The sequence below is a fragment of the Alosa alosa genome, chromosome 5 (genome assembly GCF_017589495.1).
Source record: "Alosa alosa isolate M-15738 ecotype Scorff River chromosome 5, AALO_Geno_1.1, whole genome shotgun sequence".
NCBI lineage: Eukaryota > Metazoa > Chordata > Actinopteri > Clupeiformes > Clupeidae > Alosa > Alosa alosa.
The window spans coordinates 16152943-16178459 of NC_063193.1; the positions used below are offsets into that span (position 1 = coordinate 16152943).

The following is a 25517-nucleotide window of genomic DNA, read 5'->3' on the forward strand; positions in this document are numbered from 1 at the left end:
AATCAATTGCATTTGGGATTTATTGGCCTTTGGGTGTCCATTCTTCTAAAGGTGTCAGAAAGAGGGACGTGCTCACATAGCTGCTATAGAGACTTACTGTAGATGGTTTGGTTAGTTTGCCTAACAGTGAACACACATTCTGATAACATGTACTGTACACCTTTATTGGTGTGCATAAAGGCATCTTCTAAGGCATGTAAGAGGAGCTGAAGAATAAAAACTATTTGTTTGCTTCTAACTTCTATCCATGAAATTATGAAAAATGAGAAAATATGTATGAATTAGCTATACAGTAGTGGGATGTTGTAATACATTTTAACTTAGCGTGACAATAACTAGACAGACAAATGGCAATCAAAACCCAGCATATTGAACAGGCGTACAGCTTCTTGTGACTGTAATTGCCACACTGTCTGTAAATAACAGGTATCATGTTTCATGTTATCATGTTTCATGATAACATGAAAGTATCATGTTTGGGCAATGCCATAATGAAAGTAACCGGCACAAGTAAATTTTGTAACCGGCACTCTAGCCTGCACTTATGACATGTCTATATTTTCAATTGGCAATGTACCTCAGTGACACCATATTTATGAAGATGCTTTCATGTTGCAGCCACCAACATTATTGTAGGGATTATAGTCTGGAATTTCTTTGTGCAAAGACCTCACCAATCAGCAAGCAGTGGGGGGTGACTGGGGGTGTGATGACATTGAAAGGAAGCATTTGAAATTACATAAACTTTGAAGTGGCAAAAACATAGCATAGCCTGCACACATGGACACACATAGGACAAATACCAATCCCGCAGTGATTGATGCCTGATTGGTTAAAGGCAGTGGTCTCAAAACTGACCAATGCATAAGCCTTCGCCCAATAGGATGAGACGACTGGAAACAATTCCCAATGGAGCAAGGCCAGACCTTTTTCACAGAGTTAATCTTTGGTCTGGTTACCTGGCTAATTGGATGCACTTGCTTCACAAATGTCACAAATGGGTAGGCCTATATGTGACAATGTCTTTTTTAAATTGCACTACTCTTTTCTGAGTTTTTATAAAAGAGAGTGACCAGCACCCAGGAGAATATTCTCTACCGGGGAACTGTGAACACCAGTACTGCTGCTTGGGTTCCTTATGTGTTTTATTCTAACATGCTCTGTGTCAATTTTATTTCTAACTTTGTTCTTGCTGTTTGTTTTGTGTTATTCCATTTTTGTGAATATTAAGCATATCTCCAACACGCCTCAGTGTACGCCTCAGTGGTTTCACAGCTAAGGTGCAAGGACACTGTTTCACATTGTCATATTTATTCATTGAAATTTACTTTATGAAATGGGGAAAGGGAATCAATTCCAACATGTCCCCTTTAGTCAGTATGACTGAGTACGTACGTTTCATGTATGTATTTATTTTTATCATCCTCAGCTCCTGAGAACTGAGGGGATCAAGTAGGGTGTAGAGGATCATTCATATTTCACTCCTCCATTGAGGGTTTACTATGAGCTCACTGTTTAATATTTCATCTAAATAGCACTTAGAAAGTAGCGACAATTCGAACAAGCTCTCACAAGCTGTGGCCTGATGGGCAAATTTACTCACATACACATGATAGAGCAATACTCATATCATATTAATGTGTGAGAAATTACTTTCCAGCATAATCAAAGCCATTTTATTTCTGTGCCCCATGACTAGAGTAGACAAGTACTAGACCTAGACTTTCCAATGAATCACTGGTGGTGAGACTGGTAAAGACACACCCTTTTGTCTACACAATATAAGAAGGAATGTTTATTTTCTTGTCAAGGCCTTTGGACAAACTGACAGTATCCAGTTTAGAAAAAGTACAAATTCTTGTCTTCTCATGGTCTGTTGAGGCACAGTATATGCACTCACATACCATCCTGTTCATTAATAATTGACCTGTCTTCACACAAAGAGCTGTTGCATCATATCTCTCCTTAATACAGTCATGGTACAAAAGTGATGTTGACACTCAAGCTGATGCCAAATAGCTTTGTGGGTGTGTGAGTATGAGTGTGAGAGTGTGTGTGTGTGTGTGTGTGTGTGTGTGTGTGTGTGTGTGTGTGAATGGCTGAGAGCCTCCTGGGCATCTCAAAACACAACACTTACCATCTGGACGGTGAAAGAGGGAATTAAGATAACACTTAATGACCAGCTGTCAAAAGTACTGTGGCGCCTGATAAAGGCAGCGCTTGTGCGGAGGTTAGAAGTAGTGTGGCGCCTGATAAAGGCAGCGCTTACACGAAGGTTAAAAATGACTTGGTCTGTTAACCCCTTTTGACAAAAACATAATTCTTCACAAAATCTGTGTTTCAAATTTCATCCCATTCTGGGAGACTCAAAAACAAAAACATACATTACATGAGATTTGTCGTTTTTTGACAGAGAATACTGCATGCTGATAAACCCCCTGCTGTTTTCATTAAAAGCATGCTGCTTTCTGTACCAGTTACTAACATTTAGAACACGTTTTTTTTAAGTGTTGGATCATACCCTACAAGTTGAACAAATTGTTGTCTCTGGGCCATTGACTAGCGGCTGTAGATGTGGGTAGACCTTCCTGTACTGTGCCTCACCGATTAATTGGATTAACTTAATGATTGACAGCGACATTTATAGCACCAGCTGTAAGCGTTGGAGGGAGGGTGAAAATCAGAATATATCCTCAGTAGCAAAACAGTATATTTATGACCTGTGAAAGTGTTATCTTTTTGCAGTATGCTAATTCTATGGGAGCAGAGTGCTTCCTCTTTATAAAGAAGGGACAGAGAGGAGGGTCAGTCACAGAAAATTTCCAGCCCCGCCCCCACCCCTACCACATCCCCTAGAGCACCTTTTAAAGATCTCTCATCCCCACTTCCTCTGTCCTTCACTGACCTCTGAGGTTCCTGTCTGTGAAATGCCTCTCCACTCTCAGTGTGATGAAAAAACAAGACTCCTCAATGGCTGACAATTCATTCCAGGACCCAATTCCAAGACTCAAAAAATGTTGTCAAAATTTCAAAATTTCAAATTTCATCCATTTGCACGCAACTCGAGTTTGTTTCTTTGAATTTTTCATTTTACAGTACTTCTGTTTGTACTGTAAACTGCGGTGGACTTAAAGGGAGGGTTTTAAATAGGGCATTAACTCCCTTGGCCATGCGCTCTGAGGCACGCAGCGATGGCAGCCGTTCCTCTGGGTAGCATGTGTGGCAGACTCATCTGTTTCTGTCACATTCCCTTTCATGAGCAGGCTTCACATGTTCACATCGGTTCCATTCCTCCACACAAACTCCCCCCACGACCTTCCCGTAATGCCCCCCAAACGGTGACACACACATTTTGGCCGCACCGGAAACTGTGCAGTGACATGCAGGCGGGGTCGGGGTGGTTGGGGATGGCTGGGGGAGGCCTCCATCCCAATACTTAAACCTCGAGCGTAACAGCCAGTGACAGAGAGGATGCTGGGAGGACAGGCAACACTCCTGGGGGAAGCACTTGTCTCGAAATGAATAGGAAATATTTGTGTTGTGATTACATTTTCATTTTGGGGGTGGTGGCGGGGTGGGGGGTAAGTGGAGGTGGCGATGGGGAATGTTGTGGGGTGGGCAGTGGGGTGCTTGTCCCCCTTTCAGCATTTTTCACCACCCATGCACTGTATTATACAACCATTATATAGTCGACCTTCATTTTGTCATGGTGCGCATCTCCACTTCTCCCCCTATCCCTTGTGGTTTGCTGTGGAGGGACTAGACAGCTGCCACACAACTTCTGAATAAAATATTTCTGCTCCAAGCAGGTCTATCATAAAAGGGACTTTTTGGGTCATGGTTCTTTTTCAAAGATGCTGAGGCAGGCTCTCTGTGGCTTTAGAGGGGGCCTAATATCCTCTCTGCTCATTGTCATGAAGAAATCCTTAAAATTTAGTTTTACATTTTTTTGTTGTTGCCAGATGCCATGAAATCCAGTATTACTGGTGTGTTTGCTATAATGTATTCGTAAAAATGGAGGTAGAAACAGAACAGCATTTTAAGACTCAGTTGTTCAACCACAGACACAATGCATGTATTCAAAACGAAGTTACAGCTCAATTAAGATCAAAACAATCTATATGGTCATTTCCTGTCATAATACCATAACAGCAGGTAGCAAAACCTGTTTCAGCCATACAAATGGACAGCTTTATAGGCCATACTTGTACCTGTAAACATCACTGCACTAATAAAAGTGTTGCCACACATGACATAAAGGCCAGTGGAAATCAGCATGCTATAAAACATCATGACTCTGCTGCCCGGCCACAGCTACAGCCAGTGTGGGCACACAGCTCTACCCACCCCCCACCTTTCACTACTGCCAGCCTGTCAACATTATGCATAATGTTGAGTAAGTTCGGATTGTGGAATGTCGGGGTTTGGGGGGTTGCGTGTCTTAAATCCAGATTAGCACAGAAAGAACAGGTATTATTCTGAGTGAAATCTGAATGTATACTTTTGAACTTGAATGTATTATTGACAAGCTCTATCTTCTCTTTGAAAACATGCTGCAGGATAATCCTGGCTTATTTAGACCCAAAAGTCTAGAATGGATTTGGAAATTGTCTTTAGATTACAACATACAGTAATAAAAAGAGGACACAGGCTACTTTAACAGAGTGGATTTTATCTACACAAATGCAAATAAAGCAATGATGCAACAGTATGTCGCTGATATTATAATATAAATGCTGTTAGATGTTGTTTCAGAAATGTGTGTTGTTTCAGAAATGACACTGAAAAGCTACATACATCAGTGGCACAAGATTTGTATACAGCATATGGTGTAAATACATTTACAAACATACACATTAATTTGGAAAAATATATGTACACACTACGAAAACAATATATTTAACTGCCACTTCTTGATAAACACATTTTGGATGATTTGCCCACAGCAAGTTTTGGTGTGAACTAAGACCTTCAACAGTTTGGCAAATGACCTGTACTTACTTATTTGTACTTACATTGTTTGCTCTATGCTTAAGAGTCCAAGGCAATCTGTGTGTGTGTGTGTGTGTGTGTGTGTGTGTGTGTGTCGCGTATGTGCTGTTGTTTGTGTGTTGTGTGTGTGTGTGTGTGTGTGTGTGTGTGTGTGTGTGTGTGTGTGTGTGTGTGTGTGTGTGTGTGTGTGTGTGTGTGTGTGTGTGTGTGTGTGTGTGTGTGTGTGTGTGTGTGTGTGTGTGTGTGTGTGTGTGTGTGTGTGTGTGTGTGTGTGTGTGTGTGTGTGTGTGTGTGTGTGTGTGTGTGTGTGTGTGTGTGTGTGTGTGTGTGTGTGTGTGTGTGTGTGTGTGTGTGTGTGTGTGTGTGTGTGTGTGTGTGTGTGTGTGTGTGTGTGTGTGTGTGTGTGTGTGTGTGTGTGTGTGTGTGTGTGTGTGTGTGTGTGTGTGTGTGTGTGTGTGTGTGTGTGTGTGTGTGTGTGTGTGTGTGTGTGTGTGTGTGTGTGTGTGTGTGTGTGTGTGTGTGTGTGTGTGTGTGTGTGTGTGTGTGTGTGTGTGTGTGTGTGTGTGTGTGTGTGTGTGTGTGTGTGTGTGTGTGTGTGTGTGTGTGTGTGTGTGTGTGTGTGTGTGTGTGTGTGTGTGTGTGTGTGTGTGTGTGTGTGTGTGTGTGTGTGTGTGTGTGTGTGTGTGTGTGTGTGTGTGTGTGTGTGTGTGTGTGTGTGTGTGTGTGTGTGTGTGTGTGTGTGTGTGTGTGTGTGTGTGTGTGTGTGTGTGTGTGTGTGTGTGTGTGTGTGTGTGTGTGTGTGTGTGTGTGTGTGTGTGTGTGTGTGTGTGTGTGTGTGTGTGTGTGTGTGTGTGTGTGTGTGTGTGTGTGTGTGTGTGTGTGTGTGTGTGTGTGTGTGTGTGTGTGTGTGTGTGTGTGTGTGTGTGTGTGTGTGTGTGTGTGTGTGTGTGTGTGTGTGTGTGTGTGTGTGTGTGTGTGTGTGTGTGTGTGTGTGTGTGTGTGTGTGTGTGTGTGTGTGTGTGTGTGTGTGTGTGTGTGTGTGTGTGTGTGTGTGTGTGTGTGTGTGTGTGTGTGTGTGTGTGTGTGTGTGTGTGTGTGTGTGTGTGTGTGTGTGTGTGTGCCAGCATGACCAGCATGGGGATGTAGAAGGCCACGGCCGTGGAGTAGACGGTGTAACCCAGGTCCTGGCTGATCAGGCACACGCCGCCCGTGTGCACGTTCTTGGCCCAGCCGCAGAACGGCGGCAGCGTGATGGACGCCGACACCAGCCACACGCCCAGGATCATCTTGGCCATCAGCTGGCCGTTCTGACGGGCCGGGTAGGTCAAGGGTCGGGTGATGCCCAGATACCTGTGACAAAAAAAAAACAAAACACTGGACTCAGTAAAGGCCTCCGTAACGTCTCGCGATATCAGAGAAGGTGAAGAGGTCAAGTTCAGAGCATCTGTATTCAAACACTGAGCCAGCTGCACTGAGTCAACAACTCTGTGACTACACATGTGGATTATTGACACCAGATGGTTGAGAAAGCACCAAAACACACAGGGGCCGACATTTACTGAGTCTGGGTTCTCTCACTCTTAGGGCCATTTCATAGTCTATGCACACTATGCAGATGCAACTGCATCACGCTGCTGATGCATACTGGGAAATGTGTTTTTCATGCTATTTCACAAGTGCCATTTCACATTTTCCAATAGTCCACGTAGCTTGCGTAGACTATCAAAAGGCTCTTAAATACCTGTGTTTACCACTGCATGTGTAGCTTACATAGGAACATACAGCCCCTTAGACTGAACCCACAACAGAAAGATGCCTCTCTTCGAGCACTTAAAAACCCATTCCAGAACCACCTGCAGGCTCCTACTTTCTCCACTGACCTCAAAATTTGCAGGGCCTCCAACCATATATATCTCAAGCATCCCCTGTTGTTCACATCAAAGCTTTATGCAACATTGAGTTAGCTGAGGGGGCGTTCCTGTCAGCATGCTGTCAGGTTTAGTGCAACCCTCAGTGACTCTGTGAGGGCATGTAATTTCTTTCACTGTGGGAGACTGAAGAGGTTATGAAGAGGCAGCCCCAAAGCGACTCAAGGCTTTACAGTAAATGAGAACTTTAATGGTTCTGAAATCTAGCAGTCACATACGCTATTTTTAAATTGACAGATCTCACCCTCCGACAATTTTTTTTTTTCTTCAAGTAAGATGGAGGTTGGTTGTCAACCCTATTCTAAAAAGACACAGGAACAGAGAAAGCTAAATGAAATGTCAGGTATAATATCAGGAAGCCTTATTTTCAGCAAGATCACAGTTTCAACATAAATAGGAAGTATATACTGGGAAGTGATACATTAGCCACGTTTAAATGGACACTTTTTTTGTCATTCCAATTAAACTATTCCGGAAAAAATTATACCGTCAAAAAATTATAGCGTCAAGCGCTTTAGAATTTTTGATCGGAATATCCACTGTTACCTACTTTTCCTTGAGAAGATACAGCAGGCAATCCGATTGACCATACATGGCTGTTCAATCGGAATAGGAACGGACTACACCACCTCTTTCATTCCAATTAAAATTCAGATCAGGCATTTTTATTCTGATTGAGGTGTTATTCCGTGTCTAATCGGATTAAAAGCGCACATGTAAACGTGGCTATGGAGTCACCCACATACGTATGTATGACCAATCAAATGCATAGTGTATGTGTTACATAATTCTGTTTCAGTAACATACAAATATGTAACAAATATGACAAACATGACATATGCACACAAGACACTTGTGTTTTTGCTTCAATACCTATGAATATTTCTCCATATGTGCTCCAGATCCTCCATCTGTTACCTCCAATACAGATCTGTTTTCATCCAATAAACATTCTCTAATGCCTCCAAACATTGAAACGCCCTAAATGCAGATACATTGTGCGACCATAATAAAGATGGAGAAGATGGGTTCAACTCACTCCTAGGTGTCAGTCTATTCCGCTCTCTCTTATCTTGTCCCTGAAGGCCATGATATGGTCTCTACCTCACTGACTCCTGCCAGGCCTAATGGAGAATCCATTTTTACGTCGACTAGACATCGCCCTCGATGTGAACTTTTTTTTCTTACGCAAGCACCACTCGGTCTCTGCCAAGGGCCATTTGTGGACCCCATTCACCCAGAGACGCCTTGTATTGAAAACACGGTGAAATATTTAAACGGCTGATGCACTGGAACAGCCAGAGAGTGACTCTATGGAAGCAGAGCAGAGCTATAAACGGGTATACAGACTGTGGTTGTTAGGCTGCGGCTGTGTAATCTAATGGACAGGTATATTTCCAGGCTCCCTCTCCCTCTGTCTCCCCTTGGAACTTTTTCATGTTTGACTTCAGGGCTCCTCTCACTTAACATCTATGGCGTCACTTTGAGCTGCCTTTGTTTGCCTACCTCATAGCAGAGGTTAAGAGGGGCCAGCGGTGAGGGTAGTATTGAATCCGATCTCCATCATCTGATTCTGCACAACGCCTCCTTTGCATAAACTCTGGGAGTCATCTTTAAGTGGCTCGGCTTGATCTGGGAGGGGGGTGACCTTGACTGCACCCCACCCTCTCCACAAATGCATCCGTGCAGCTCTGCTCCATCAGAGACATCCCTGATGTATAACCTGTACACACACCCCTCTCCTCTACCCACAGTTCCCCATGGATCCTCCTGCGTGCATGCCCTCTGACACCAGTGAGTTTTATTTACGCTCCGATTGAAATTCCTCGATAGTGAAATTGGCGTCTTACAGATATGGACTCGGCTATGTGCTCAGAGGACTGTGAATGACCCCTGCCTATAAGATAAGTGATAGAGTGTCCAGCACAGATTTGTGCACTCACAGTGCTGTGCTGGAAAGTGCTAGTTTCTGGTTCAAGATAACACCTCTAAGCTGCTCTTAGGCATGTACAGACTGAAAATGATACATAAAGAGCAAAAAATAGAACCAGGGAAAGTGGCCAAAAGTGCACTCTGAAGTTTACTTCACGTGTTGTGTTGTGTTGTGCTGTGCTGTGCTGTGCTGTGCTGTGTGTGTGTACATGCGTGTGTGTGCATGTGTGTGTGCATGTGGTTTACATGCATGTGGTAAAGAAAAGTGCCTGTGTCATATAGCAGCTCTGAACCACAGCATTAATAAGAACTGTCAGTCTTGCACCTAGCAGTAGGGGTGAAAAAAGGCCAGAAACAGGGTTTAATGCATAACATACTGCCAGTGTTCCATCACAGCAATAACTACTGCTAACATGTAATTTGTCCCCACAACAACTTTGTTTATTCAAGGTCTTTTTATGTTTGTGCGGTTCATACCCTCTCTCATATTGTTTCTATGGGTGAATATATGGTATCAACAAGGGACTGTGTACACTTGTTATATACTGTGTGTTATGCCTCCTGACTAGTGACCTTTATGGTACAATGCATATCTACCAGATGTCCCTACATGTGTCCTTAAGAGAGATCTATACTGTAGATAAAGGTTATTCTCAGATAACATAAAACCATACTAGGTCTCCATCATATATGTTCTGGGTATGCTGAACAAACAATTACATGTGTTTAACCACCAAATACATGCTTATTAGATTATGAAAAACAGTTATGATAATAACTGATAAATTGTAAAGCTGACCATGAGTAGTGTGGAACTGCAATCTTTACTCAATGTAGAGTAAACAATGTCCACTGGTAAAAATCAATAAATAAATAAACACTGCTTTAATATTTATTATATTTATACTGTTAAACATCATTTGAACTCCTGATTAGCTTTTGTCATCTTAAATACATAGCTCTTTATTATAGATGTAAAGGTGATTACAGATGTATACATACGTACATGTACCAAATGTACCAAATTCAGTCTTCAACAGCAATCAACAGTAGGCTATTTTGACCTATTAAACCTTTTTCTGTCAGCTACGTTTGGTTCACTAACAAGAAGCTGTGGTCACACCTAAGCAGGTCAAGTGATGTGTTACATTTCCAAAGGCAACATACTGTCTCCACTGAAAAGTGTTCCATTCTGTGCAAAGCTGACAGCTTAGATTAAGTTGCCAGATGTCTACTGTCCACCATTGGAAAACAGGTTTATAAGACATACTGGGCCAGATGTATGTACATTTGCGAACGTAGCGTTATCAGCGTCATGGACACACCGCAGATTGCGAACGCTGTCAGACCCAAGTTTCCGTCGTATTTATCAATCGTTCAATCCTTAGTGTAAACTACGCCTTTCTCTGCCCATAAACGCAATTTACGAACGTCCACAACTGAATGGCACCTGCACAAGCGCAGTTGAAATAAGTTAACTGATGACAACATTAAAAAGAATCAAACGTTTAGCGATAATGAAATAATACCATACATGATAAGATGTAAACAAGCAGGGAGATAATGAAGATCAGTAGGCTAGGTCTACTCAAATTACTTGTGCACAAGGAAAGTTTAAGTGAATGACGTGAAAGTAAGACATTCGAAAGGCCAACGAAAGTTGAGGTTGCTTTTGGTAAAACAAATACTTTCACCACAAAAACTGGTGCTCTAAATAGCGATTCTGTTGTCTTTGAAATGTTCTCTTATTGACGCATTGAACTGCCATTTGGATTAACACCTGCTTTTACAAGGCGGAAGTATTTAGGCGCAGAATAGACGTGCGCTTTCAGGAGCAGTCTTTGTACATACAGCGGAATACATAATTAGGCGCTCTTTACTCTTCCCCTCCCATCTTTTTATGCTAAACTCCCACTTTCCCCTGGATCCTCCCATGAATGCATATGCATGACATGACAAACGCAATCTGCCACTTTCAGCTCCCGCGACAGGCAGTTTGCGCTTTTACATCATTGCAGCGTGTTTGTACATACTTCGCAATGATTTTACACGCACATTGAGAAACAAATACGCCTGAAGTGGGCGCAAAAGCGTTAGTACATCTGGCCCACTGTCTTCTCCTTGTGTTTGCCCAACAGGGGGACATTACAAGCAGCCATTCTATTACAGTAGACGGGTGATAACAACTGATGTTTGTATCAAATCATGTTGAGACTTGTATGTGTCAATACATAAAAAGAAAGCTCTAAGCAAAAGTCAAGATTGCTTACAGTTCAATATTATATGTAAATATGCACAAAAGATAAAATGAAATCAATAGTCACAAACATTTTCAATGTTTCTAATTACTATCACTAGGCTATATGTGTAGTTTCACAATCAGGGTAAGCGTATTGTTTTACAAGGCCTAAAATTCAAACGTTTTTGAAATATTGTGTTGTTGTATATTATTGTATATTGTAAAATATATGTAGGCACCGGCTAGAACAAGGTAGCGATGGAGTTTCTCAGACATTCGTCATGACAGAGCCAGCAAAAAGAAGTAGAAAGCAAGTAAACTGTTGTCGGAGGAACAGGGAAGAGGAAAAAAAACAGACTGACCGATTGAGGAGTGTCGTAAATCATATACTCTGAGGCTGTAGGGGGAGCTCTGCAGAGAAACCTGCGAGCAAAAAACTGCATAGTTTCTCTTTAATCTTCTATATGAAGTACTTCCTCTGTTAAATATGCTCAATTATGTAAACATTTCTAAACTTCTAAATTTGGCTTACATTGCAAGCCATTTCTGTTAAGATTATAACGCTGTGCTTTTTTCAACATGACAATTGTAACATATCAAAGACTGACCTGTTTTCTAAAATTGATTATGATGTGTTTATAAGATTAGGTTTATAATAAAACATCAATTTGATGATGATATTGACTAAAAAAAGTGTTTTAGGCCAGCAAATTGTACTTTTTGCACTTTTAATAAAATGCTCCAGGTGCTGCTAAATAGTTATATAATAATAACATAATTACCCAGCATAGTCACATAATTTGAGGTACACAAAATATGAAACTGGTCATGAAACTATCCATATCAAGAGTAATATTCACTAGTCTAAATCTGACCATGAATTCTGGATGTGAAAGTAATGAAATACCACATGCTGAAACATCCCTGTGCTTAATCTACGTATCACACAAGCCCTGGAGAGCACTTCCAAGAACTGTGTCTGCCATGTTTCTGGGTAATTGCCTATGAAAATAAACCCACTCCCAGAGGTAACTGCTTTCTGATTCAATTAAAATCTGGACAGATTTCTTACAGTCTATCAAGGGATATTCAGGCAATATATTTTATCTACACTATCAGTACCATTAGTTGAACATGCATTAGTTGAACATGCATTAAAAAATTTGTTTTTTTTACAGAGACATGAGATGGAGAGAATCTTTCAATCTTTTAAAATTTCTAACTTGATTTGTTGATGTGATTATCTACTTGGTTTGGAGAGACAACAGTGTCTGTAAAAGAATCCCACTGAGAATCGTTAAGGATTTGCATGCACATTGTTTCCTGTTCTGAACACTCTCACAAACTCTTCTTTGGTCGGGGCCTAGCTTTTCAGGCTCCACATATCAATGAAAGTGGGATTTATGAAACATACAGAATATTAAAACAGATGCACTTGTATCAAAGGTTTGACCACTGGCCAATTAATCATCTGCTATGACCTCCATTCGGCAAAGTTGACCTCAAAGTGATCTTTCCTCTAGAGACCAGATAAACATGCTCTACACTGGATGCACATTATGTCCTGCCCTACACATCCACAGTAGACTAAATTCATCTTAACACACATGTCCTGATTGCCATCCAGTATAAGTACAGGATGCAGCTCTTTGACACTTATGTCAAAGGGGATATGAGAATAGCTCTCCTTAGCCACAGGCCACCCTAGTTAATATGATGCCAATCTAACTGACAAACAAGCCTTTACAAAGAGTGTGGTAGTTCACTAGCATCCATCACACCACCCCAAATTGCATTTACTACACCCTACGCTATGACCAGAAACATATTAGCCCCCACCAGAGCACTTTCCCGCAGCACAAAGAACTGATGGACACTGGCATCAAGGTTTATTTTTTTGCAGTATTTTCTTTCATGTGTTTGCTGAGAAGAGCTTGGCTTTATTTTGAATGATGTCACATGGATTGATGAGGAGGTCATTGTAAAAAAAGATTCTTGAAAAATGTGATGGGATCAAGGAAATGGCATGAGGTAGAACCTGATAATCACAAAACCTGGGCCGCTAAATGTCACGTTTACAGTGAGGGATCATCTATCTGATAAGGAGGATCATTAACACGTTTGCATCATTCAACCGGATGGGGATAAGATGGATTAGTGCCCAGGGAAATAGAAACGCTGTTTGTCCCTGCACTTAATAGCAGGTTGTGTAAGCAAGAAGAAAGGAGTTACTGTAAAGCATGCCTTTGTTTGCAACAGCCTAAAAGAGCACAGAATTTTTAACTTAAAAACATGTGTAGAAATAAAGGCCTAAAAACTGTGTACGTGTGGGAGTGTGTGTAAGAGAGAGAGAGAGAGAGAGAGAGAGTGTGTGTGTCTTAGTGCACATGTGTGTGTGTGCATGCTTGTATGTGTTTTTGAGGAAGGATTAACACTGATGTAGGTTAATACTTGCTTGAGGGATATACTGCCAGGATAAGGTAATGGGATGACAAGATAATATGTCAGACAGCGAGTGCATGTTTTCCAGTATTTCTCTGTATGTGTGTCTGTGTGTCTGTCTCTCTCTCTCTCTCTCTCTCTCTCTGTGTGTGTGTGTGTGTGTGTGTGTGTATTGCTCACTTGCTGACCAGTATGTGTGTAACAACATGAAGTACAAGTAGCGAGACTTTATTATATACTTTACTATATTTTTGAATCAAAAAAAGGTTTGGGCTTTCCTTTTTTGTATACTCCTTAAACGAATGAATACAAACCATTCGGACCACATTGACAGCACAAAAAGAGAGGTGGATGAATTAATGGGGCATAATGTAATCAAACAGAGCAAACTTAGCCTTAGTACAACAAATGAGTAAAGTAAAAGTTGTAAAAAGCCTATCATGTTGTTAAATTCAGTGAAAAACAAATACATTACTCAAATTTAAAGGTGTAAATATATCCTTAAACAAGCCATCATACAAGACCACTGCATGAATACATTGTCTTTAAAGAAATTACAGTTGTGCTGAAAGTATGAGGCACAGTGGGCCAGCAAGATCAGAATATCAAAGGTCACTCAAACATCTAAATGTGCCTGGAGCTATTATTCCACCATATTAAATATCCTACCCAGCAAGCGACATTCTAAATGTCCTAATGTCTGACAACATTAATGTTCACCCAAACATACAGTACTCCTCCATCCACCATGCGGACAAATAAATGAGCACAACATAGCCAGGTCACACACTCACCCTGCCTTGACCTGCCTACAGCTTTCACTTTCTCAGCCCAGTAAACATGTCCACAGGGACATCTAATTGAAGCAAAAATAGGCAACTTCCTGTGGACCTGTGATCAATCAGTGAATAATAATTATGCAAATGATTATGCCAGTTTCGCAGTTGCAGGAGAAAACTTCTAAAGGACCAATTCACTTATGACATCACTGCTGAAGTAGCTATACCAAAATATCCTAATGCAGACTAAATGTATGCTTTCAGTTCATCTTTACGAAACTGGCATAATCATTTGCATAATTATTACTCACTGATTGATCATTGCAACTGATTATTTGATCACTCTATCAACAATCCAAACAGCTTCAGTAAAAACTATTTTCAGTCATAATCTTGACATTCTGCCACCTGAATTATACAGAAACTTGCTTTGCATAGCACAACACACAGAACCGTGTGGCTCCCTGTTTCAGTCGCCCACTCAGTCAGGTGACACATTATGTATGAGCTCCACAGTGAGACATTTCAATTACGATTTCTTTCCTTCCTACAACGGCAATGCTTTACCTCTGAGACAGGTTAGCTGCATAATTCCCTTGCAGAGCGAACTCTTACCAGGCGTCCATCTGGTGCTACAATAAAAAGGGGGGCACGGTGTCACTGTACCAGTATACGCTTTCGCACACTCCTGACAGAGCGAGGAAGCCCATGCCACACTGCATGGAAAACCTGTTATCCACCACTAATTTAGAGTCAGGCAGTCACAAGAGTTTCTTTCTCATTTGCAATTTTAATGTGATCCGTCTAAATCGCAATGGGCTACTTACACTGAATATTTCCTTTTTTAAACTGTGTGTGAGTTTGGGGGGTGGGGGGGTCATTCCAAATGCCAATATGCCTCTCAATTTTATGTGATTCCATCATTGTTACTGGGCTTTTCACAGTTTATAAGATAATATAATAGAATAGGCCTAAATCAAAATAGCTTTTCCCAAGATGATGTCCACATGATAACACACAAGGATCACACTAACCTAGAGCTCTCTATTGAGAAAAGGTTAAGACATTCAGAGAATTCCACAACTATTTGCATTTCCTAACTTCATACCCTGGCCCTCATTTCACTTCACTCAAAAGCTCCCCTATGCCATTCTCTGAGAGCCATTGTAAAATATTAATCTTTCTCAGAGGCTAATGTCTCAGAGAGGAGGGGCCCACTTTCAAAGGTCTTTTTTAGCTCCAGGATTGTTCTGTGTTCGTGCTGGTCTTGAACCAAAGTGAGCGTTGTGGTGGTCCATTTGTCTGCCACCTTGATTTGGGACATGAGGGTATGGATATTGAGCATGAGGTTCAATTGTGCTTACTGTCAAATATGTTGTGTATCCTTAAGGCCCCGACTTTCACAATGAGAGTCGTCATTCCTCACTGTGTTTGGGGAACAATTTAAATATCATTACGGAAATGCATTGAACTATCAAGGTCTATCTTTTTTAAGGAATGTTTGGGGAATGGTAATATTGACTTTACATGCTCCATCAGTTACTGTAAACATTCCTGATATGACATCCTTGATATCACCAGCAATTAGGGGAAGCTGCGTGTTTGCCAAAGAGAAACAGACATAATTTGTTTATTCTGCATCCACAAAACCTTCAACCAGGCACTTCAAATACTAAGTATCATCGCACAGCTGTTTGCAGTTAAGTACAAATGTGCTGAGGCCCTGGAGATATATTCATGTATGGTTTGTGGGGCTGTGTGAGTGTATGATAATGGGTGTTAAATAAAGAACTACATTGTTAATGAGGATGATGGATCCATATTATAAAAAAAGATGCTTTATTGTTAATGCGCAGGACACTAGGGATTGAACTGACAGCTATTATAACAGAGCTATCGAGCAGCCACATTTAAATGCTGTGAATGTCACAGTTAAACTCCGCCAATTGTTCCTCCTTCATATTAAATCGCATTGTTTAAGGTCGCATCAGTCCAACTTTGAGGGCGTTGCCATTAGTTTAGCGCAGAATATATTCCACTAATGAGGCATTATGAGGAAGACAGGAGGAAAGATAATCTGATCACGGCAACCACTACCAGGGTTTGACTTCATTGAGATGGCTGAAGAAGAACACTCTGATTGATCACTTGCATTTACTTCATTCAGCTTTATTGGCAAACACATTTAACACTATGTCTGTCTACCCTTGAAATTGGGAAGGTTATCAGAGAAGATGACTTAAAGGAAAAATTCCGGTTTTTAGCACTTTGAGTCCCTTTTCTGGTTTGTTTTGGATGAACTAGAGTGGTGGACACCGAAATTTTGACAGTTGGTCCTGTTTCGACTTTTCTGACTCGTTTTTAATCGCCTTTGACTGCTCAGGGTGGCTGCCAACAGGCATACTGTAGGCTACTCAAACATGTCCTAAAACAACCCTTAGCGTTCGTTTTCAAAACTGTGCAACTCACCGTTAAGTGGTTAGTGGTGTTGACCGGCTCGATACATTTACATTTACATTACATTTGGCTGACGCTTTTTTTTAGCCAAAGTTTAACTAACAACAGTAAACAGTTTAAGTTTTAGAGCAATTCTCAACAATTTTTAGGACAATTTAAAACATTAGGAGTACAGTAAAATTGCATCAGTGAGTGCTGTTTTAACAGTTGATGTCAGTTTAAGGCGGCTGGTGAGTGCTAGGATCACCAAGACTTGTTGTAAAGTGTTGCTAGGAGGAGATGTTCTCTAAAGAGCTGGGTCTCTTCAGGAGTTTTTGAAAAATGGAGAGGGATGTCCCTTGTAGGAACTGGCAGTGTGTTCCACCAACGCAGGAACAACAGATGAGAAAAAGTTTGATTGGCCTGAGCTGCACCGGTGGTAGAGCTACAGTAGACGCGTCGTTCGATCCTGAAAAGCATAGCCGGTCTGGAGGTGGCGTGATGTCTGTATAGGAGGGCATTCAAGTGGCCGGGGAGCAGAACCGAGACTACTAGAGTCTGTCTCAATTGGTGTACTTACGTGAGTACTGTACACTTTCGTGTAGTACACTATGTGCACTGTGTGCTTACTGGTGGAGTGCACTTCACGGAAATGACGATCGCAAACATCGCGTCCTCAACTCGACAGTGACATGGTCATACTGTGTCAAAACATGAACCGTTTATGTTATAACTTGCTTGTACCTCCGTAAAGTCTGTTTTCCACTGCTGCTGCTTCAGCTTTGTCAACCGTGATTTCCACGAGTTTGAAAGCGCTCCCTCCCCTTCCGCTATTTGGCCAAGATGGCGTCCGTTAAGGGCGAAAAGTGTTCAGCGTTGCACACTCAGCTTTTTGACCGTTATGAGTGCACCATCCGGGAACTTGCAGCGCCCTTCGTGTCGTTGGAATTGTCAGTGTGAACACCCTCATGCACTCAAATTAGGTATTGTAAGTGCAGAAGTACGCGATTTGAGACATAGTCTATGTCTGAGAGGCAATCCGAGATCTGTGCTGAGACCAAGGGGTCATCAGGTGGAAAGGACAGATAGAGCTGTGTGTCGTCTGCATAGCAGTGGTATGAGAAGCCATGCGAACGGATAATCTGTCCCAAGGAGGTGGTGTAGATAGCAAAGAGAAGGGGGCCCAGCACTGAACTCTGGGGGACCCCTGTGGTGAGATGGTGAGGTGCAGATAGCTGACCAAGCCATGATACGTTAAACGAGCGTCCTGTGAGGTAGGATTCAAACCAGGAGAGAGCAGCACCGGAGATTCCCATGTTAGCGAGTATAGAGAGAAGGTAAGCAGAATGAGTACTGATGACCGAGCGGTTGCCCTGGCTTCTTTTAAGGCTTCTGTTACAGACAGCAGAGCCGTTTCGGTAGAGTGGCCGCTTTTGAACCCAGACTGATTTGGATCCAGAAGGTTGTTCTGTGAGAGGAAGTCAGAGACCTGTTTGGAGACTGCTTGTTCAATGCCTTTGGATAGGAAAGGCAGAAGTGAGACAGGGCGGTAGTTCTCGACTTGAGCAGGGTTGAGAGAAGCTTTTTTAAGTAACGGTGTTACCCGGGCCATTTTGAACGCTGTTGGAAATGTGCCGGAGGTTAGCGAGGCATTGATCACATGTGTGATAGCTGGTGCGATGGTCGGGCTGATGGATTGAAGTAGGCTCGTAGGTATAGGGTCCAGCGAGCATGTGGTAGGACGGCTGCATGTCAGGAGTCTAGCTACTTCATTCTCGGAGAGAGGCGTGAATGCTGAAAAAGATGTTCCAGCAGTCCCTAGAGGTTGTAGGAGTGCGGTATCTGAGTCGTTCGTTGGAGACAGGTTCCGTATGTTGCGGCGGAACGTGACCATCGGCTGAGGAGCTGGAGGCTGTTCTGTCAGGCTGACGTTGAATTGGATGAAGAAGTGGTCAGAAAGATGGAGAGGCGTCACCATGAGGGTGTCTGTGCTGCAGTTCCGAGTGAAGATCAAGTCAAGCTCTTTGCCAGCTTTGTGAGTCGGTGGGGCTTTGAACCAGTTTGAGGTCAAAGGAGTGGATCAGGGCCAAAAAGTCCGCTGAGCCTGGGGCATCTAAGTGGATGTTCATATCGCCGAGAACAAGAAGCGGACAGTCATGCTCAGGGATGGAGGACAGCAGAGTGTCAAGTTCGTCCATAAAGTCGCCTAGTTGGCCTGGAGGGCGGTAGATGACCAGCACGTAGAGTTTTGCTGGGGCGATCACTGTGATTGCATGGAATTCGAATGAGACATATTTGTTTGAAGGCAGTAGCGGGGTGAATTTCCATTTGTTGGAGATCAGCAGGCCCGTCCCACCTCCTCGTCCAGATGGGCGAGGGGTGTGGGATAGTGTAAGGTTAGTGGAGAGTGCAGCCGGGGTGGCAGTGTTCTCTGGTTTGATCCAAGTCTCAGTGAGAGCAAGGAGTTCCAACGAAAGGTGGTTGGCATAGCCAGCTATGAAGTCCGTTTTGTTGACTGCAGATTGACAGTTCCACAAGCCCATGGAGAAGGAGGTTTCTGTAGGTGAGGACCGTTTAAGTTGCTGGTTAAGGCGATTTCTGCCCCTTTTGGCATGATGCCGTTTTCTGCGATGGCCGGTGATAACAGATATGGTGGAATGGCACATTTTTGCCTTTGTTGGCGCCTGTGCTCGGTGAACTTGCACAGGTAAACTTGCTCGTCTTGACCGCGTCCGTCTTAAACGAGTACGGCTGAAACGAGGGCTGACGCTTATGCTTACGCTTCAACAACAGCCTCTATTGTTATGCTGACAGGAATTGCATGCAGCTGTCCTCGTGTCTCACTAATGATGAATCAGCGTAGATCGCCCTCTGACGTTCGCACAGCTTAAATTGTTCAAAAGGGTGTTAATCACTGTCAACTGAAAGTCCGCTCGCTCACACCGACCGAAACTCGCAGTTTCAAGTAGCCTCCTCCCTCAGCTGTTCCCAAACGCCCAGAGTCCAATTCTAAACAATTGGAGAGGATTGGCCAGTAGTAGCCTATATGTTCTTCCTTTCTCTCTCCCAACTCACTGCAGTTGTTGTCTCTGGTTGACTCGGAGTATATCAACCATAAATAGCTTAGTGCTGTGAGCAACAGCAGTCTACCTTAGTTGAATATTCCATTACATTTAATCATAGGCTACTGCAATTTAATACCATTGCTAGCTGTGTTTATGTTGCCACCATGCCATATCAGTGTAAAATGTAGCTCAAATGAAATAATACTAATAAAAAGACTCTGTTTCTTTGCATACATAGCTCAAGTTGTGAACAAGCAATATCCTACAAATAATTTAAAGTTATCAAACTATGAGAGTTTTATGAAGTGCTGGCAAACACATCTGAAATGACCACCATTCTAACTTTCACTCACCTGATGAGTACTTTGAACTCTATATGAACATTTGAACGTGTGAATAAAAAATATAAATAACTAGACTGCATTTCCGGCGGGAACTGCGAAAGTGTGCTTGCCCTGGTCCGGTCAGCAACGTGAGCAGACAGTGGCATACGCTATGCTGAACCTGGCTTGATCCAGGCATTGTAACGGTGCCTTTCAGTGTTGGAGCAGTGGCAATATCCCAAAAGCTCTAGGAGAGGGCTATTCAACTATTGGCTTGCGGGTTGAATGTGATTCGTTGGATTTTACCTTTGGCCTGCCTTCGAATTTAGCTTCTATGACTGAGATCAAATCAATAAAATAAAATGACAGCAGTGATTGGCTGCAAAAATAAATAATAATGTCACGTGTCTTGCGCCTCTCAAACTGGGCTATCAGGTAACCTACAGAGGAATTGAAATTATGAAATATGACCAAGGCATTAAAAAGCTACTTGTTTGTCAGGATACTTTTTCACTGATTTATTTAAAAAAAATATGAGCTATGAGTGTGAATGTTATATATTCCATCCCACAAATTATGTTTTACTGGTTTATTTGACAAATAATGTATATGGATTTGCTCTATAAAGACCGTATGTCTGTTTGGGATTGTTTTGTGAGCCTGGGGTTGTTTTGAGAGCCTATTGATGTAGCCTATCTCAGAATAATTACATTACATTACATTACATTACATTTGGCTGACGCTTTTTAACCAAAGCGACTAACAACATGGTAAACAGTAAGTTTTAGAACAATTCTCACAATTTTAGGACAGTTTCAAAAAAACATTAGAGTACAGTAAGAATAAGCGTCGGTGAGTGCTGTTTTAGCAGTTACTTGTCAGTTTAAAACGGCTGGTGAGTGCTAGGATCAGTAAGACTTGTTGTAAGTGTTGCTATGAGAGTAGATGTTCTCTAAAAGAGCTGGGTCTTCAGGAGTTTTTGAAAGTGGAAAAGGATGTCCCTGCCCTTGTAGGAACTGGCAGTGTGTTCCACCAACGAGGAACAACAGATGAGAAAAGTTTGGATTGGCTTTGCATTACCGCGGTGGGTGGTAGAGCTAGGCGTCGTTCGTCAGAGGAGCGCAGCGGTCTGGAGGTAGTGTAAGTCTGTATGAGGGCATTCAAGTAGGTGGGAGCAGAACCGGAGACTACTTTGTAGGCAAGCGTTAGAGACTTGAATTTGATGCGGGCCGCCATAGGTAGCCAGTGCAGCTGGATGAGCAGTGGGGTAACATGTGCCCTTTTGGGTTGGTTGTAGACCAGGCGCGCCGCCGCTCTGGATCATCTGAAGTGGTTTCACTGCGCAGGCTGGGAGACCTGTCAGGAGGGCATTGCAGTAGTCGAGTCGTGAGATGACTATTGCCTGAACCAGAAGTTGGGTAGCATCTTGAGTCAAGTAAGTCCTGATTTTCCGTGATGTTGTAGAGTGCGGCTTGGCATGACCGGGCGACTGAGGCAACATGATCTGAGAAGTTTAGTTGGTTGTCGAGAACAACTCCTAGATTTCTTGCAGTCCTGGTCGGGTGAAACAGACAGGGAGTCAAATTTGATGTTGATGTCGTGGTGTATGGTAGGTTTAGCTGGGATGACCAAGGAATAAAGGAATACTTCATATTACTCTAAACCACCGTCTGTAAATCAACTGTATACTACTGTCTACATTGCACTATATTTCTTGACCTGTCTCTGTATGTTTCATCACCTTTCTATACTTTGCCTCACATTGCAACACAGCTCAGATCTTTGGTTGCTATGAAGGCCAGTCGTTCTAAATGGATGGTTGCTATGGCCAAAGGCCAGTTCTATCTCTGCCGTTGTCAAGCGGGCATATAGTAGAATTCTGATTAACCTTATCTTATTTAAAACATCTCTATTTTACTTATCCCACTTCCATACAGTGGGTCCCATTAAGAAGTGGCCACTTCATTCGCGCTTACCGTGATTCACACAGCAGCATTAATAAATTAATCTGTCACCATATGCCTATGCTTACGTTTGCAAAGAAAACATTTTAATTTGATCCACATGAAACGTTACATTTCATGTACATGTTGACAATGAGTAGGCTAGTTTTGGTTGTTGGTGGTGTTATTGCATCCCTTAGTTATGCCTACAATGCAAGTTCCCTCGCGATTGGAAGCTCCTGTAGACAATAGTAGACGCATTTCAAAACATCGCGTTAGGAGTCCTTGCCACTTCTTTTAAGCCGTCACAGACGTAGGTGCTAAAAATAGCAGTCCTAAAGTTACACGTGACGAAGTTACGAGTGCAAGCATCTCATATCAAATGACCATGGCATTACGCTAAACAACATAAATCCCAATTAGCAACATACAGTAGCACTACATCTCCTCCTCCCTATAGCTAGCCACACAAGAAATTAATTATACTAAATCTCTGCTTAGCATGCTTCTCCCTTAGCATTCTAATAACAGAAGGGGGCACATTTATGTTGACCACTACAACATGACTCATTATGTCTGTAACGTTAACTGTATAAAACACTTACTTTCATAAAGGACGACACCATCCAGCACATGGAAACCGATATTTTAGGTTCTTGGCCACAAACTCAAAAGCGTGTCTCTCTGGCGCCCTGTTCTAGAATCTTTGCTCTGAAGGCTGTGTTGCTAAGGCAACATCAAATAAACAAAATGATAGTCTTTCAGTATTAAATGTGTGCGTGTGATTCGAATGGATGTGTGTGGTTTGCAATTAGAATAAACAAGAAATAACATTTCCAATAATTTCCCATGATAAATTACATAATATTTGCACCTTCCTTACTTGGGAATCTCACACCGTATTTCAAGTAGGCTACACTAGTGAAATGTAATACAACATTGCCACCTAGCGTTCAGATAGTTCTAGGCTATTTAACATTAACGTGACATTGATTGTTTATTCTTTTCGTCAACTCCATGCTTTTAGGAAAACAATCTTTTTATCATAGTACCCTCTTCAATGAGCGATTACCAGCTCGTTTTTGAAACAGAGATAGCTGTTTATTATCCCTAGGTTTACAGAAACACCTATTCATATTAATACGTAGCCTATGGAGTGCTGCCGACCACTGTTCATTACGGCCCAGAAGGCCTTGCATGTCTTTACAACAAAACAACACAGTAAAACATAAATGCCCGTAAACATATGCATTTGCATACTTGTAACATTTTTAATAATACTCTCCCAAAATGATTTTTAACAATAATGAAAAATTTAATTTGAATACCGTCAATGTGAAAACAACTCTATTATGTAAGCTATATATAGCTACTGTTCTCCTTACTATTTCAGCCCATACTATCCCATGGCAGAGCAAGGATTTCATGATTAGGCAAGATTGCCTGGAGACATTGTGCATACATGGAATGCATTGTGATAGAAGGTGGAAAGGTGAATAGTGTGAGTTACCAAATTCCCCTGGGTGGTTTGCCAAATGATGGAAACTTTTGGAATATTTCTTTTTTTTTTGCCTTATGCACCCCTCACACTGGAGTCCCCAGTTCATATACAAAATTTGGTATCGATATGTGACAGTGTTCCTGAGATATGGGCGACTTCCTGTTTGAGGCCGCCGCCCGATTTCGTTTGGCTGTGACGGGCAAACGCTTTCGAAAATCAAAATCCTTCCACTAACATTTGTGAGGCTTGGTCCAAGGATAACGTACTTCAAGTTTCGTGGCGTTCGGACCAAATTTGTGACCTGTGAAAATTTAGTTTCGCTTTCTGTTCAATCAATATGGCGGACGAACGCACGCCCACCTGACGTCATCTTCGCGACCAACTTACACCGGTACTGACCGGACGTTTTAAAGTTGGAACGGTGTCTCTGTCTCAAAGGGCCTAGGCGCTAGGGCTGACAAAAAATTAGGGAGACGGGAAAAATAATAATAAAACTTAAGAAGAACAATAAGTGTGCTGCTTTGCAAGCACACTTAATTATCCCAGAAAGTCCCAGAAATATGACTTGAATAGAAGTTAGTTAGTTATTAACAAACAATTGATAAACTTTTAGAATACTTTGAGCACTGATGCAGTCAGCATAGGCCTCTTACATTGTTTGCAGGTAGGCCTACATTTCATTCCGTTTTCGATGGCAAACGCGAAACGCCAAAACAACCACTAGTGGACAAAAAGAGTATTACATGTGTACTGTTAAGACTCGCCATAGAGAATGAATGGGGAAATTACTAGGTTATAGTTTGACGATGTCATACTCCCGTGCGGGCCAGATGCTATACCACGGACATGTTTTGGGGGGCCACCCAAAATGAGTCGTAGTTCTGGGACCACTGAACTAGGTGATTGTCTCCAGCTTAATTTATCACAGAGATGTCAATAGAGGTTTTCAAACTAAGGGTCACTCTAAGACTTAATTTCGCATTTTGAAAATAATAACATTCTGCATCGTATTGTATGCAGTTACTTAACCTAAAAGTATAATCAATGGCCAATGCTGGGAAACTGGCATCTGAGAGCTCACCTGAATGTCATTAGGGGGAGCAGTAACTTTAACTGCACAGCAGCTGTATAACTGAATGATGTGCACTGCTCACTCCAATAAAGTTAGTTTTTATGACATAATGCGCATTAATACAACAATTACAATTCCCTCATGTCCCCTGGCTAGTCACATATGTGCAGGAATTATTTTCACGGGAGACTTTACAAGGAATTCACAGAAAGCAAATATATGATGAAGTCAAACTCACCTATCCACGCTGATCACACACAAAGTCATTATAGAGGCTGTACAACACATAACATCCATTCCGATAAAAATGTTGCAAAACACCTCGCCAAAAAGCCATTTGCCTCCAGTCAGGTCTGTTACTATAACAAATGGCATAACTACAAGCGCCACGGAGAGGTCTGCTACTGCCAGAGATACCAACAGATAGTTTGATGGCTGGCGCAGTTTTTTAACCACGCACACTGCAATAACTACCAGAGTGTTTCCCATCACTGTGACCGCTGTGATGATAGCCAGCATAGTCCCAATGAATATTTTCTCCACCGTGTCAAAGTCGAGTAATTGCTCCCCGCACGATTTGTTCTGCATGATGGAGACGTTTCCCGTCGTAACAGCGTTGTAGCATGGGTGTACGGTGTTGCTGAGAAGTTCAGAATCATTCTCCCTGCTTTTAAAAGTGAGATCTACACCTGAATTGAACATTACGGCATTGAACCTCCAGTGATGTTGAAAAGGACATCTCGCCAACTACGCGCCCCCCTGGAGCGCATGCTTCACTCTCTCATCTTTGAAAATGTCAGTCCTATACTTCCAGTACAAATAAAAAGAGTTTCTGAAACAGTTGGTAACAACAAACTAAGGTATA

At 42.2% G+C, this 25517-nt stretch overlaps 1 protein-coding gene across 1 annotated transcript; it reads right to left on the reverse strand.

Moving 5' to 3' along the window:
- Positions 1-1734: 1734 nt before the first annotated feature.
- On the reverse strand, positions 1735-25517 carry htr7c (5-hydroxytryptamine (serotonin) receptor 7c). Its single transcript, XM_048243458.1, has 4 exons — positions 24891-25517; positions 6114-6342; positions 2138-2140; positions 1735-1749 (listed from the first exon to the last, which is right to left on the reverse strand). Exons 1-4 carry the CDS (start codon positions 25352-25354, stop codon positions 1735-1737), a joined length of 711 nt encoding a protein of 236 aa, XP_048099415.1. The 5' UTR covers positions 25355-25517.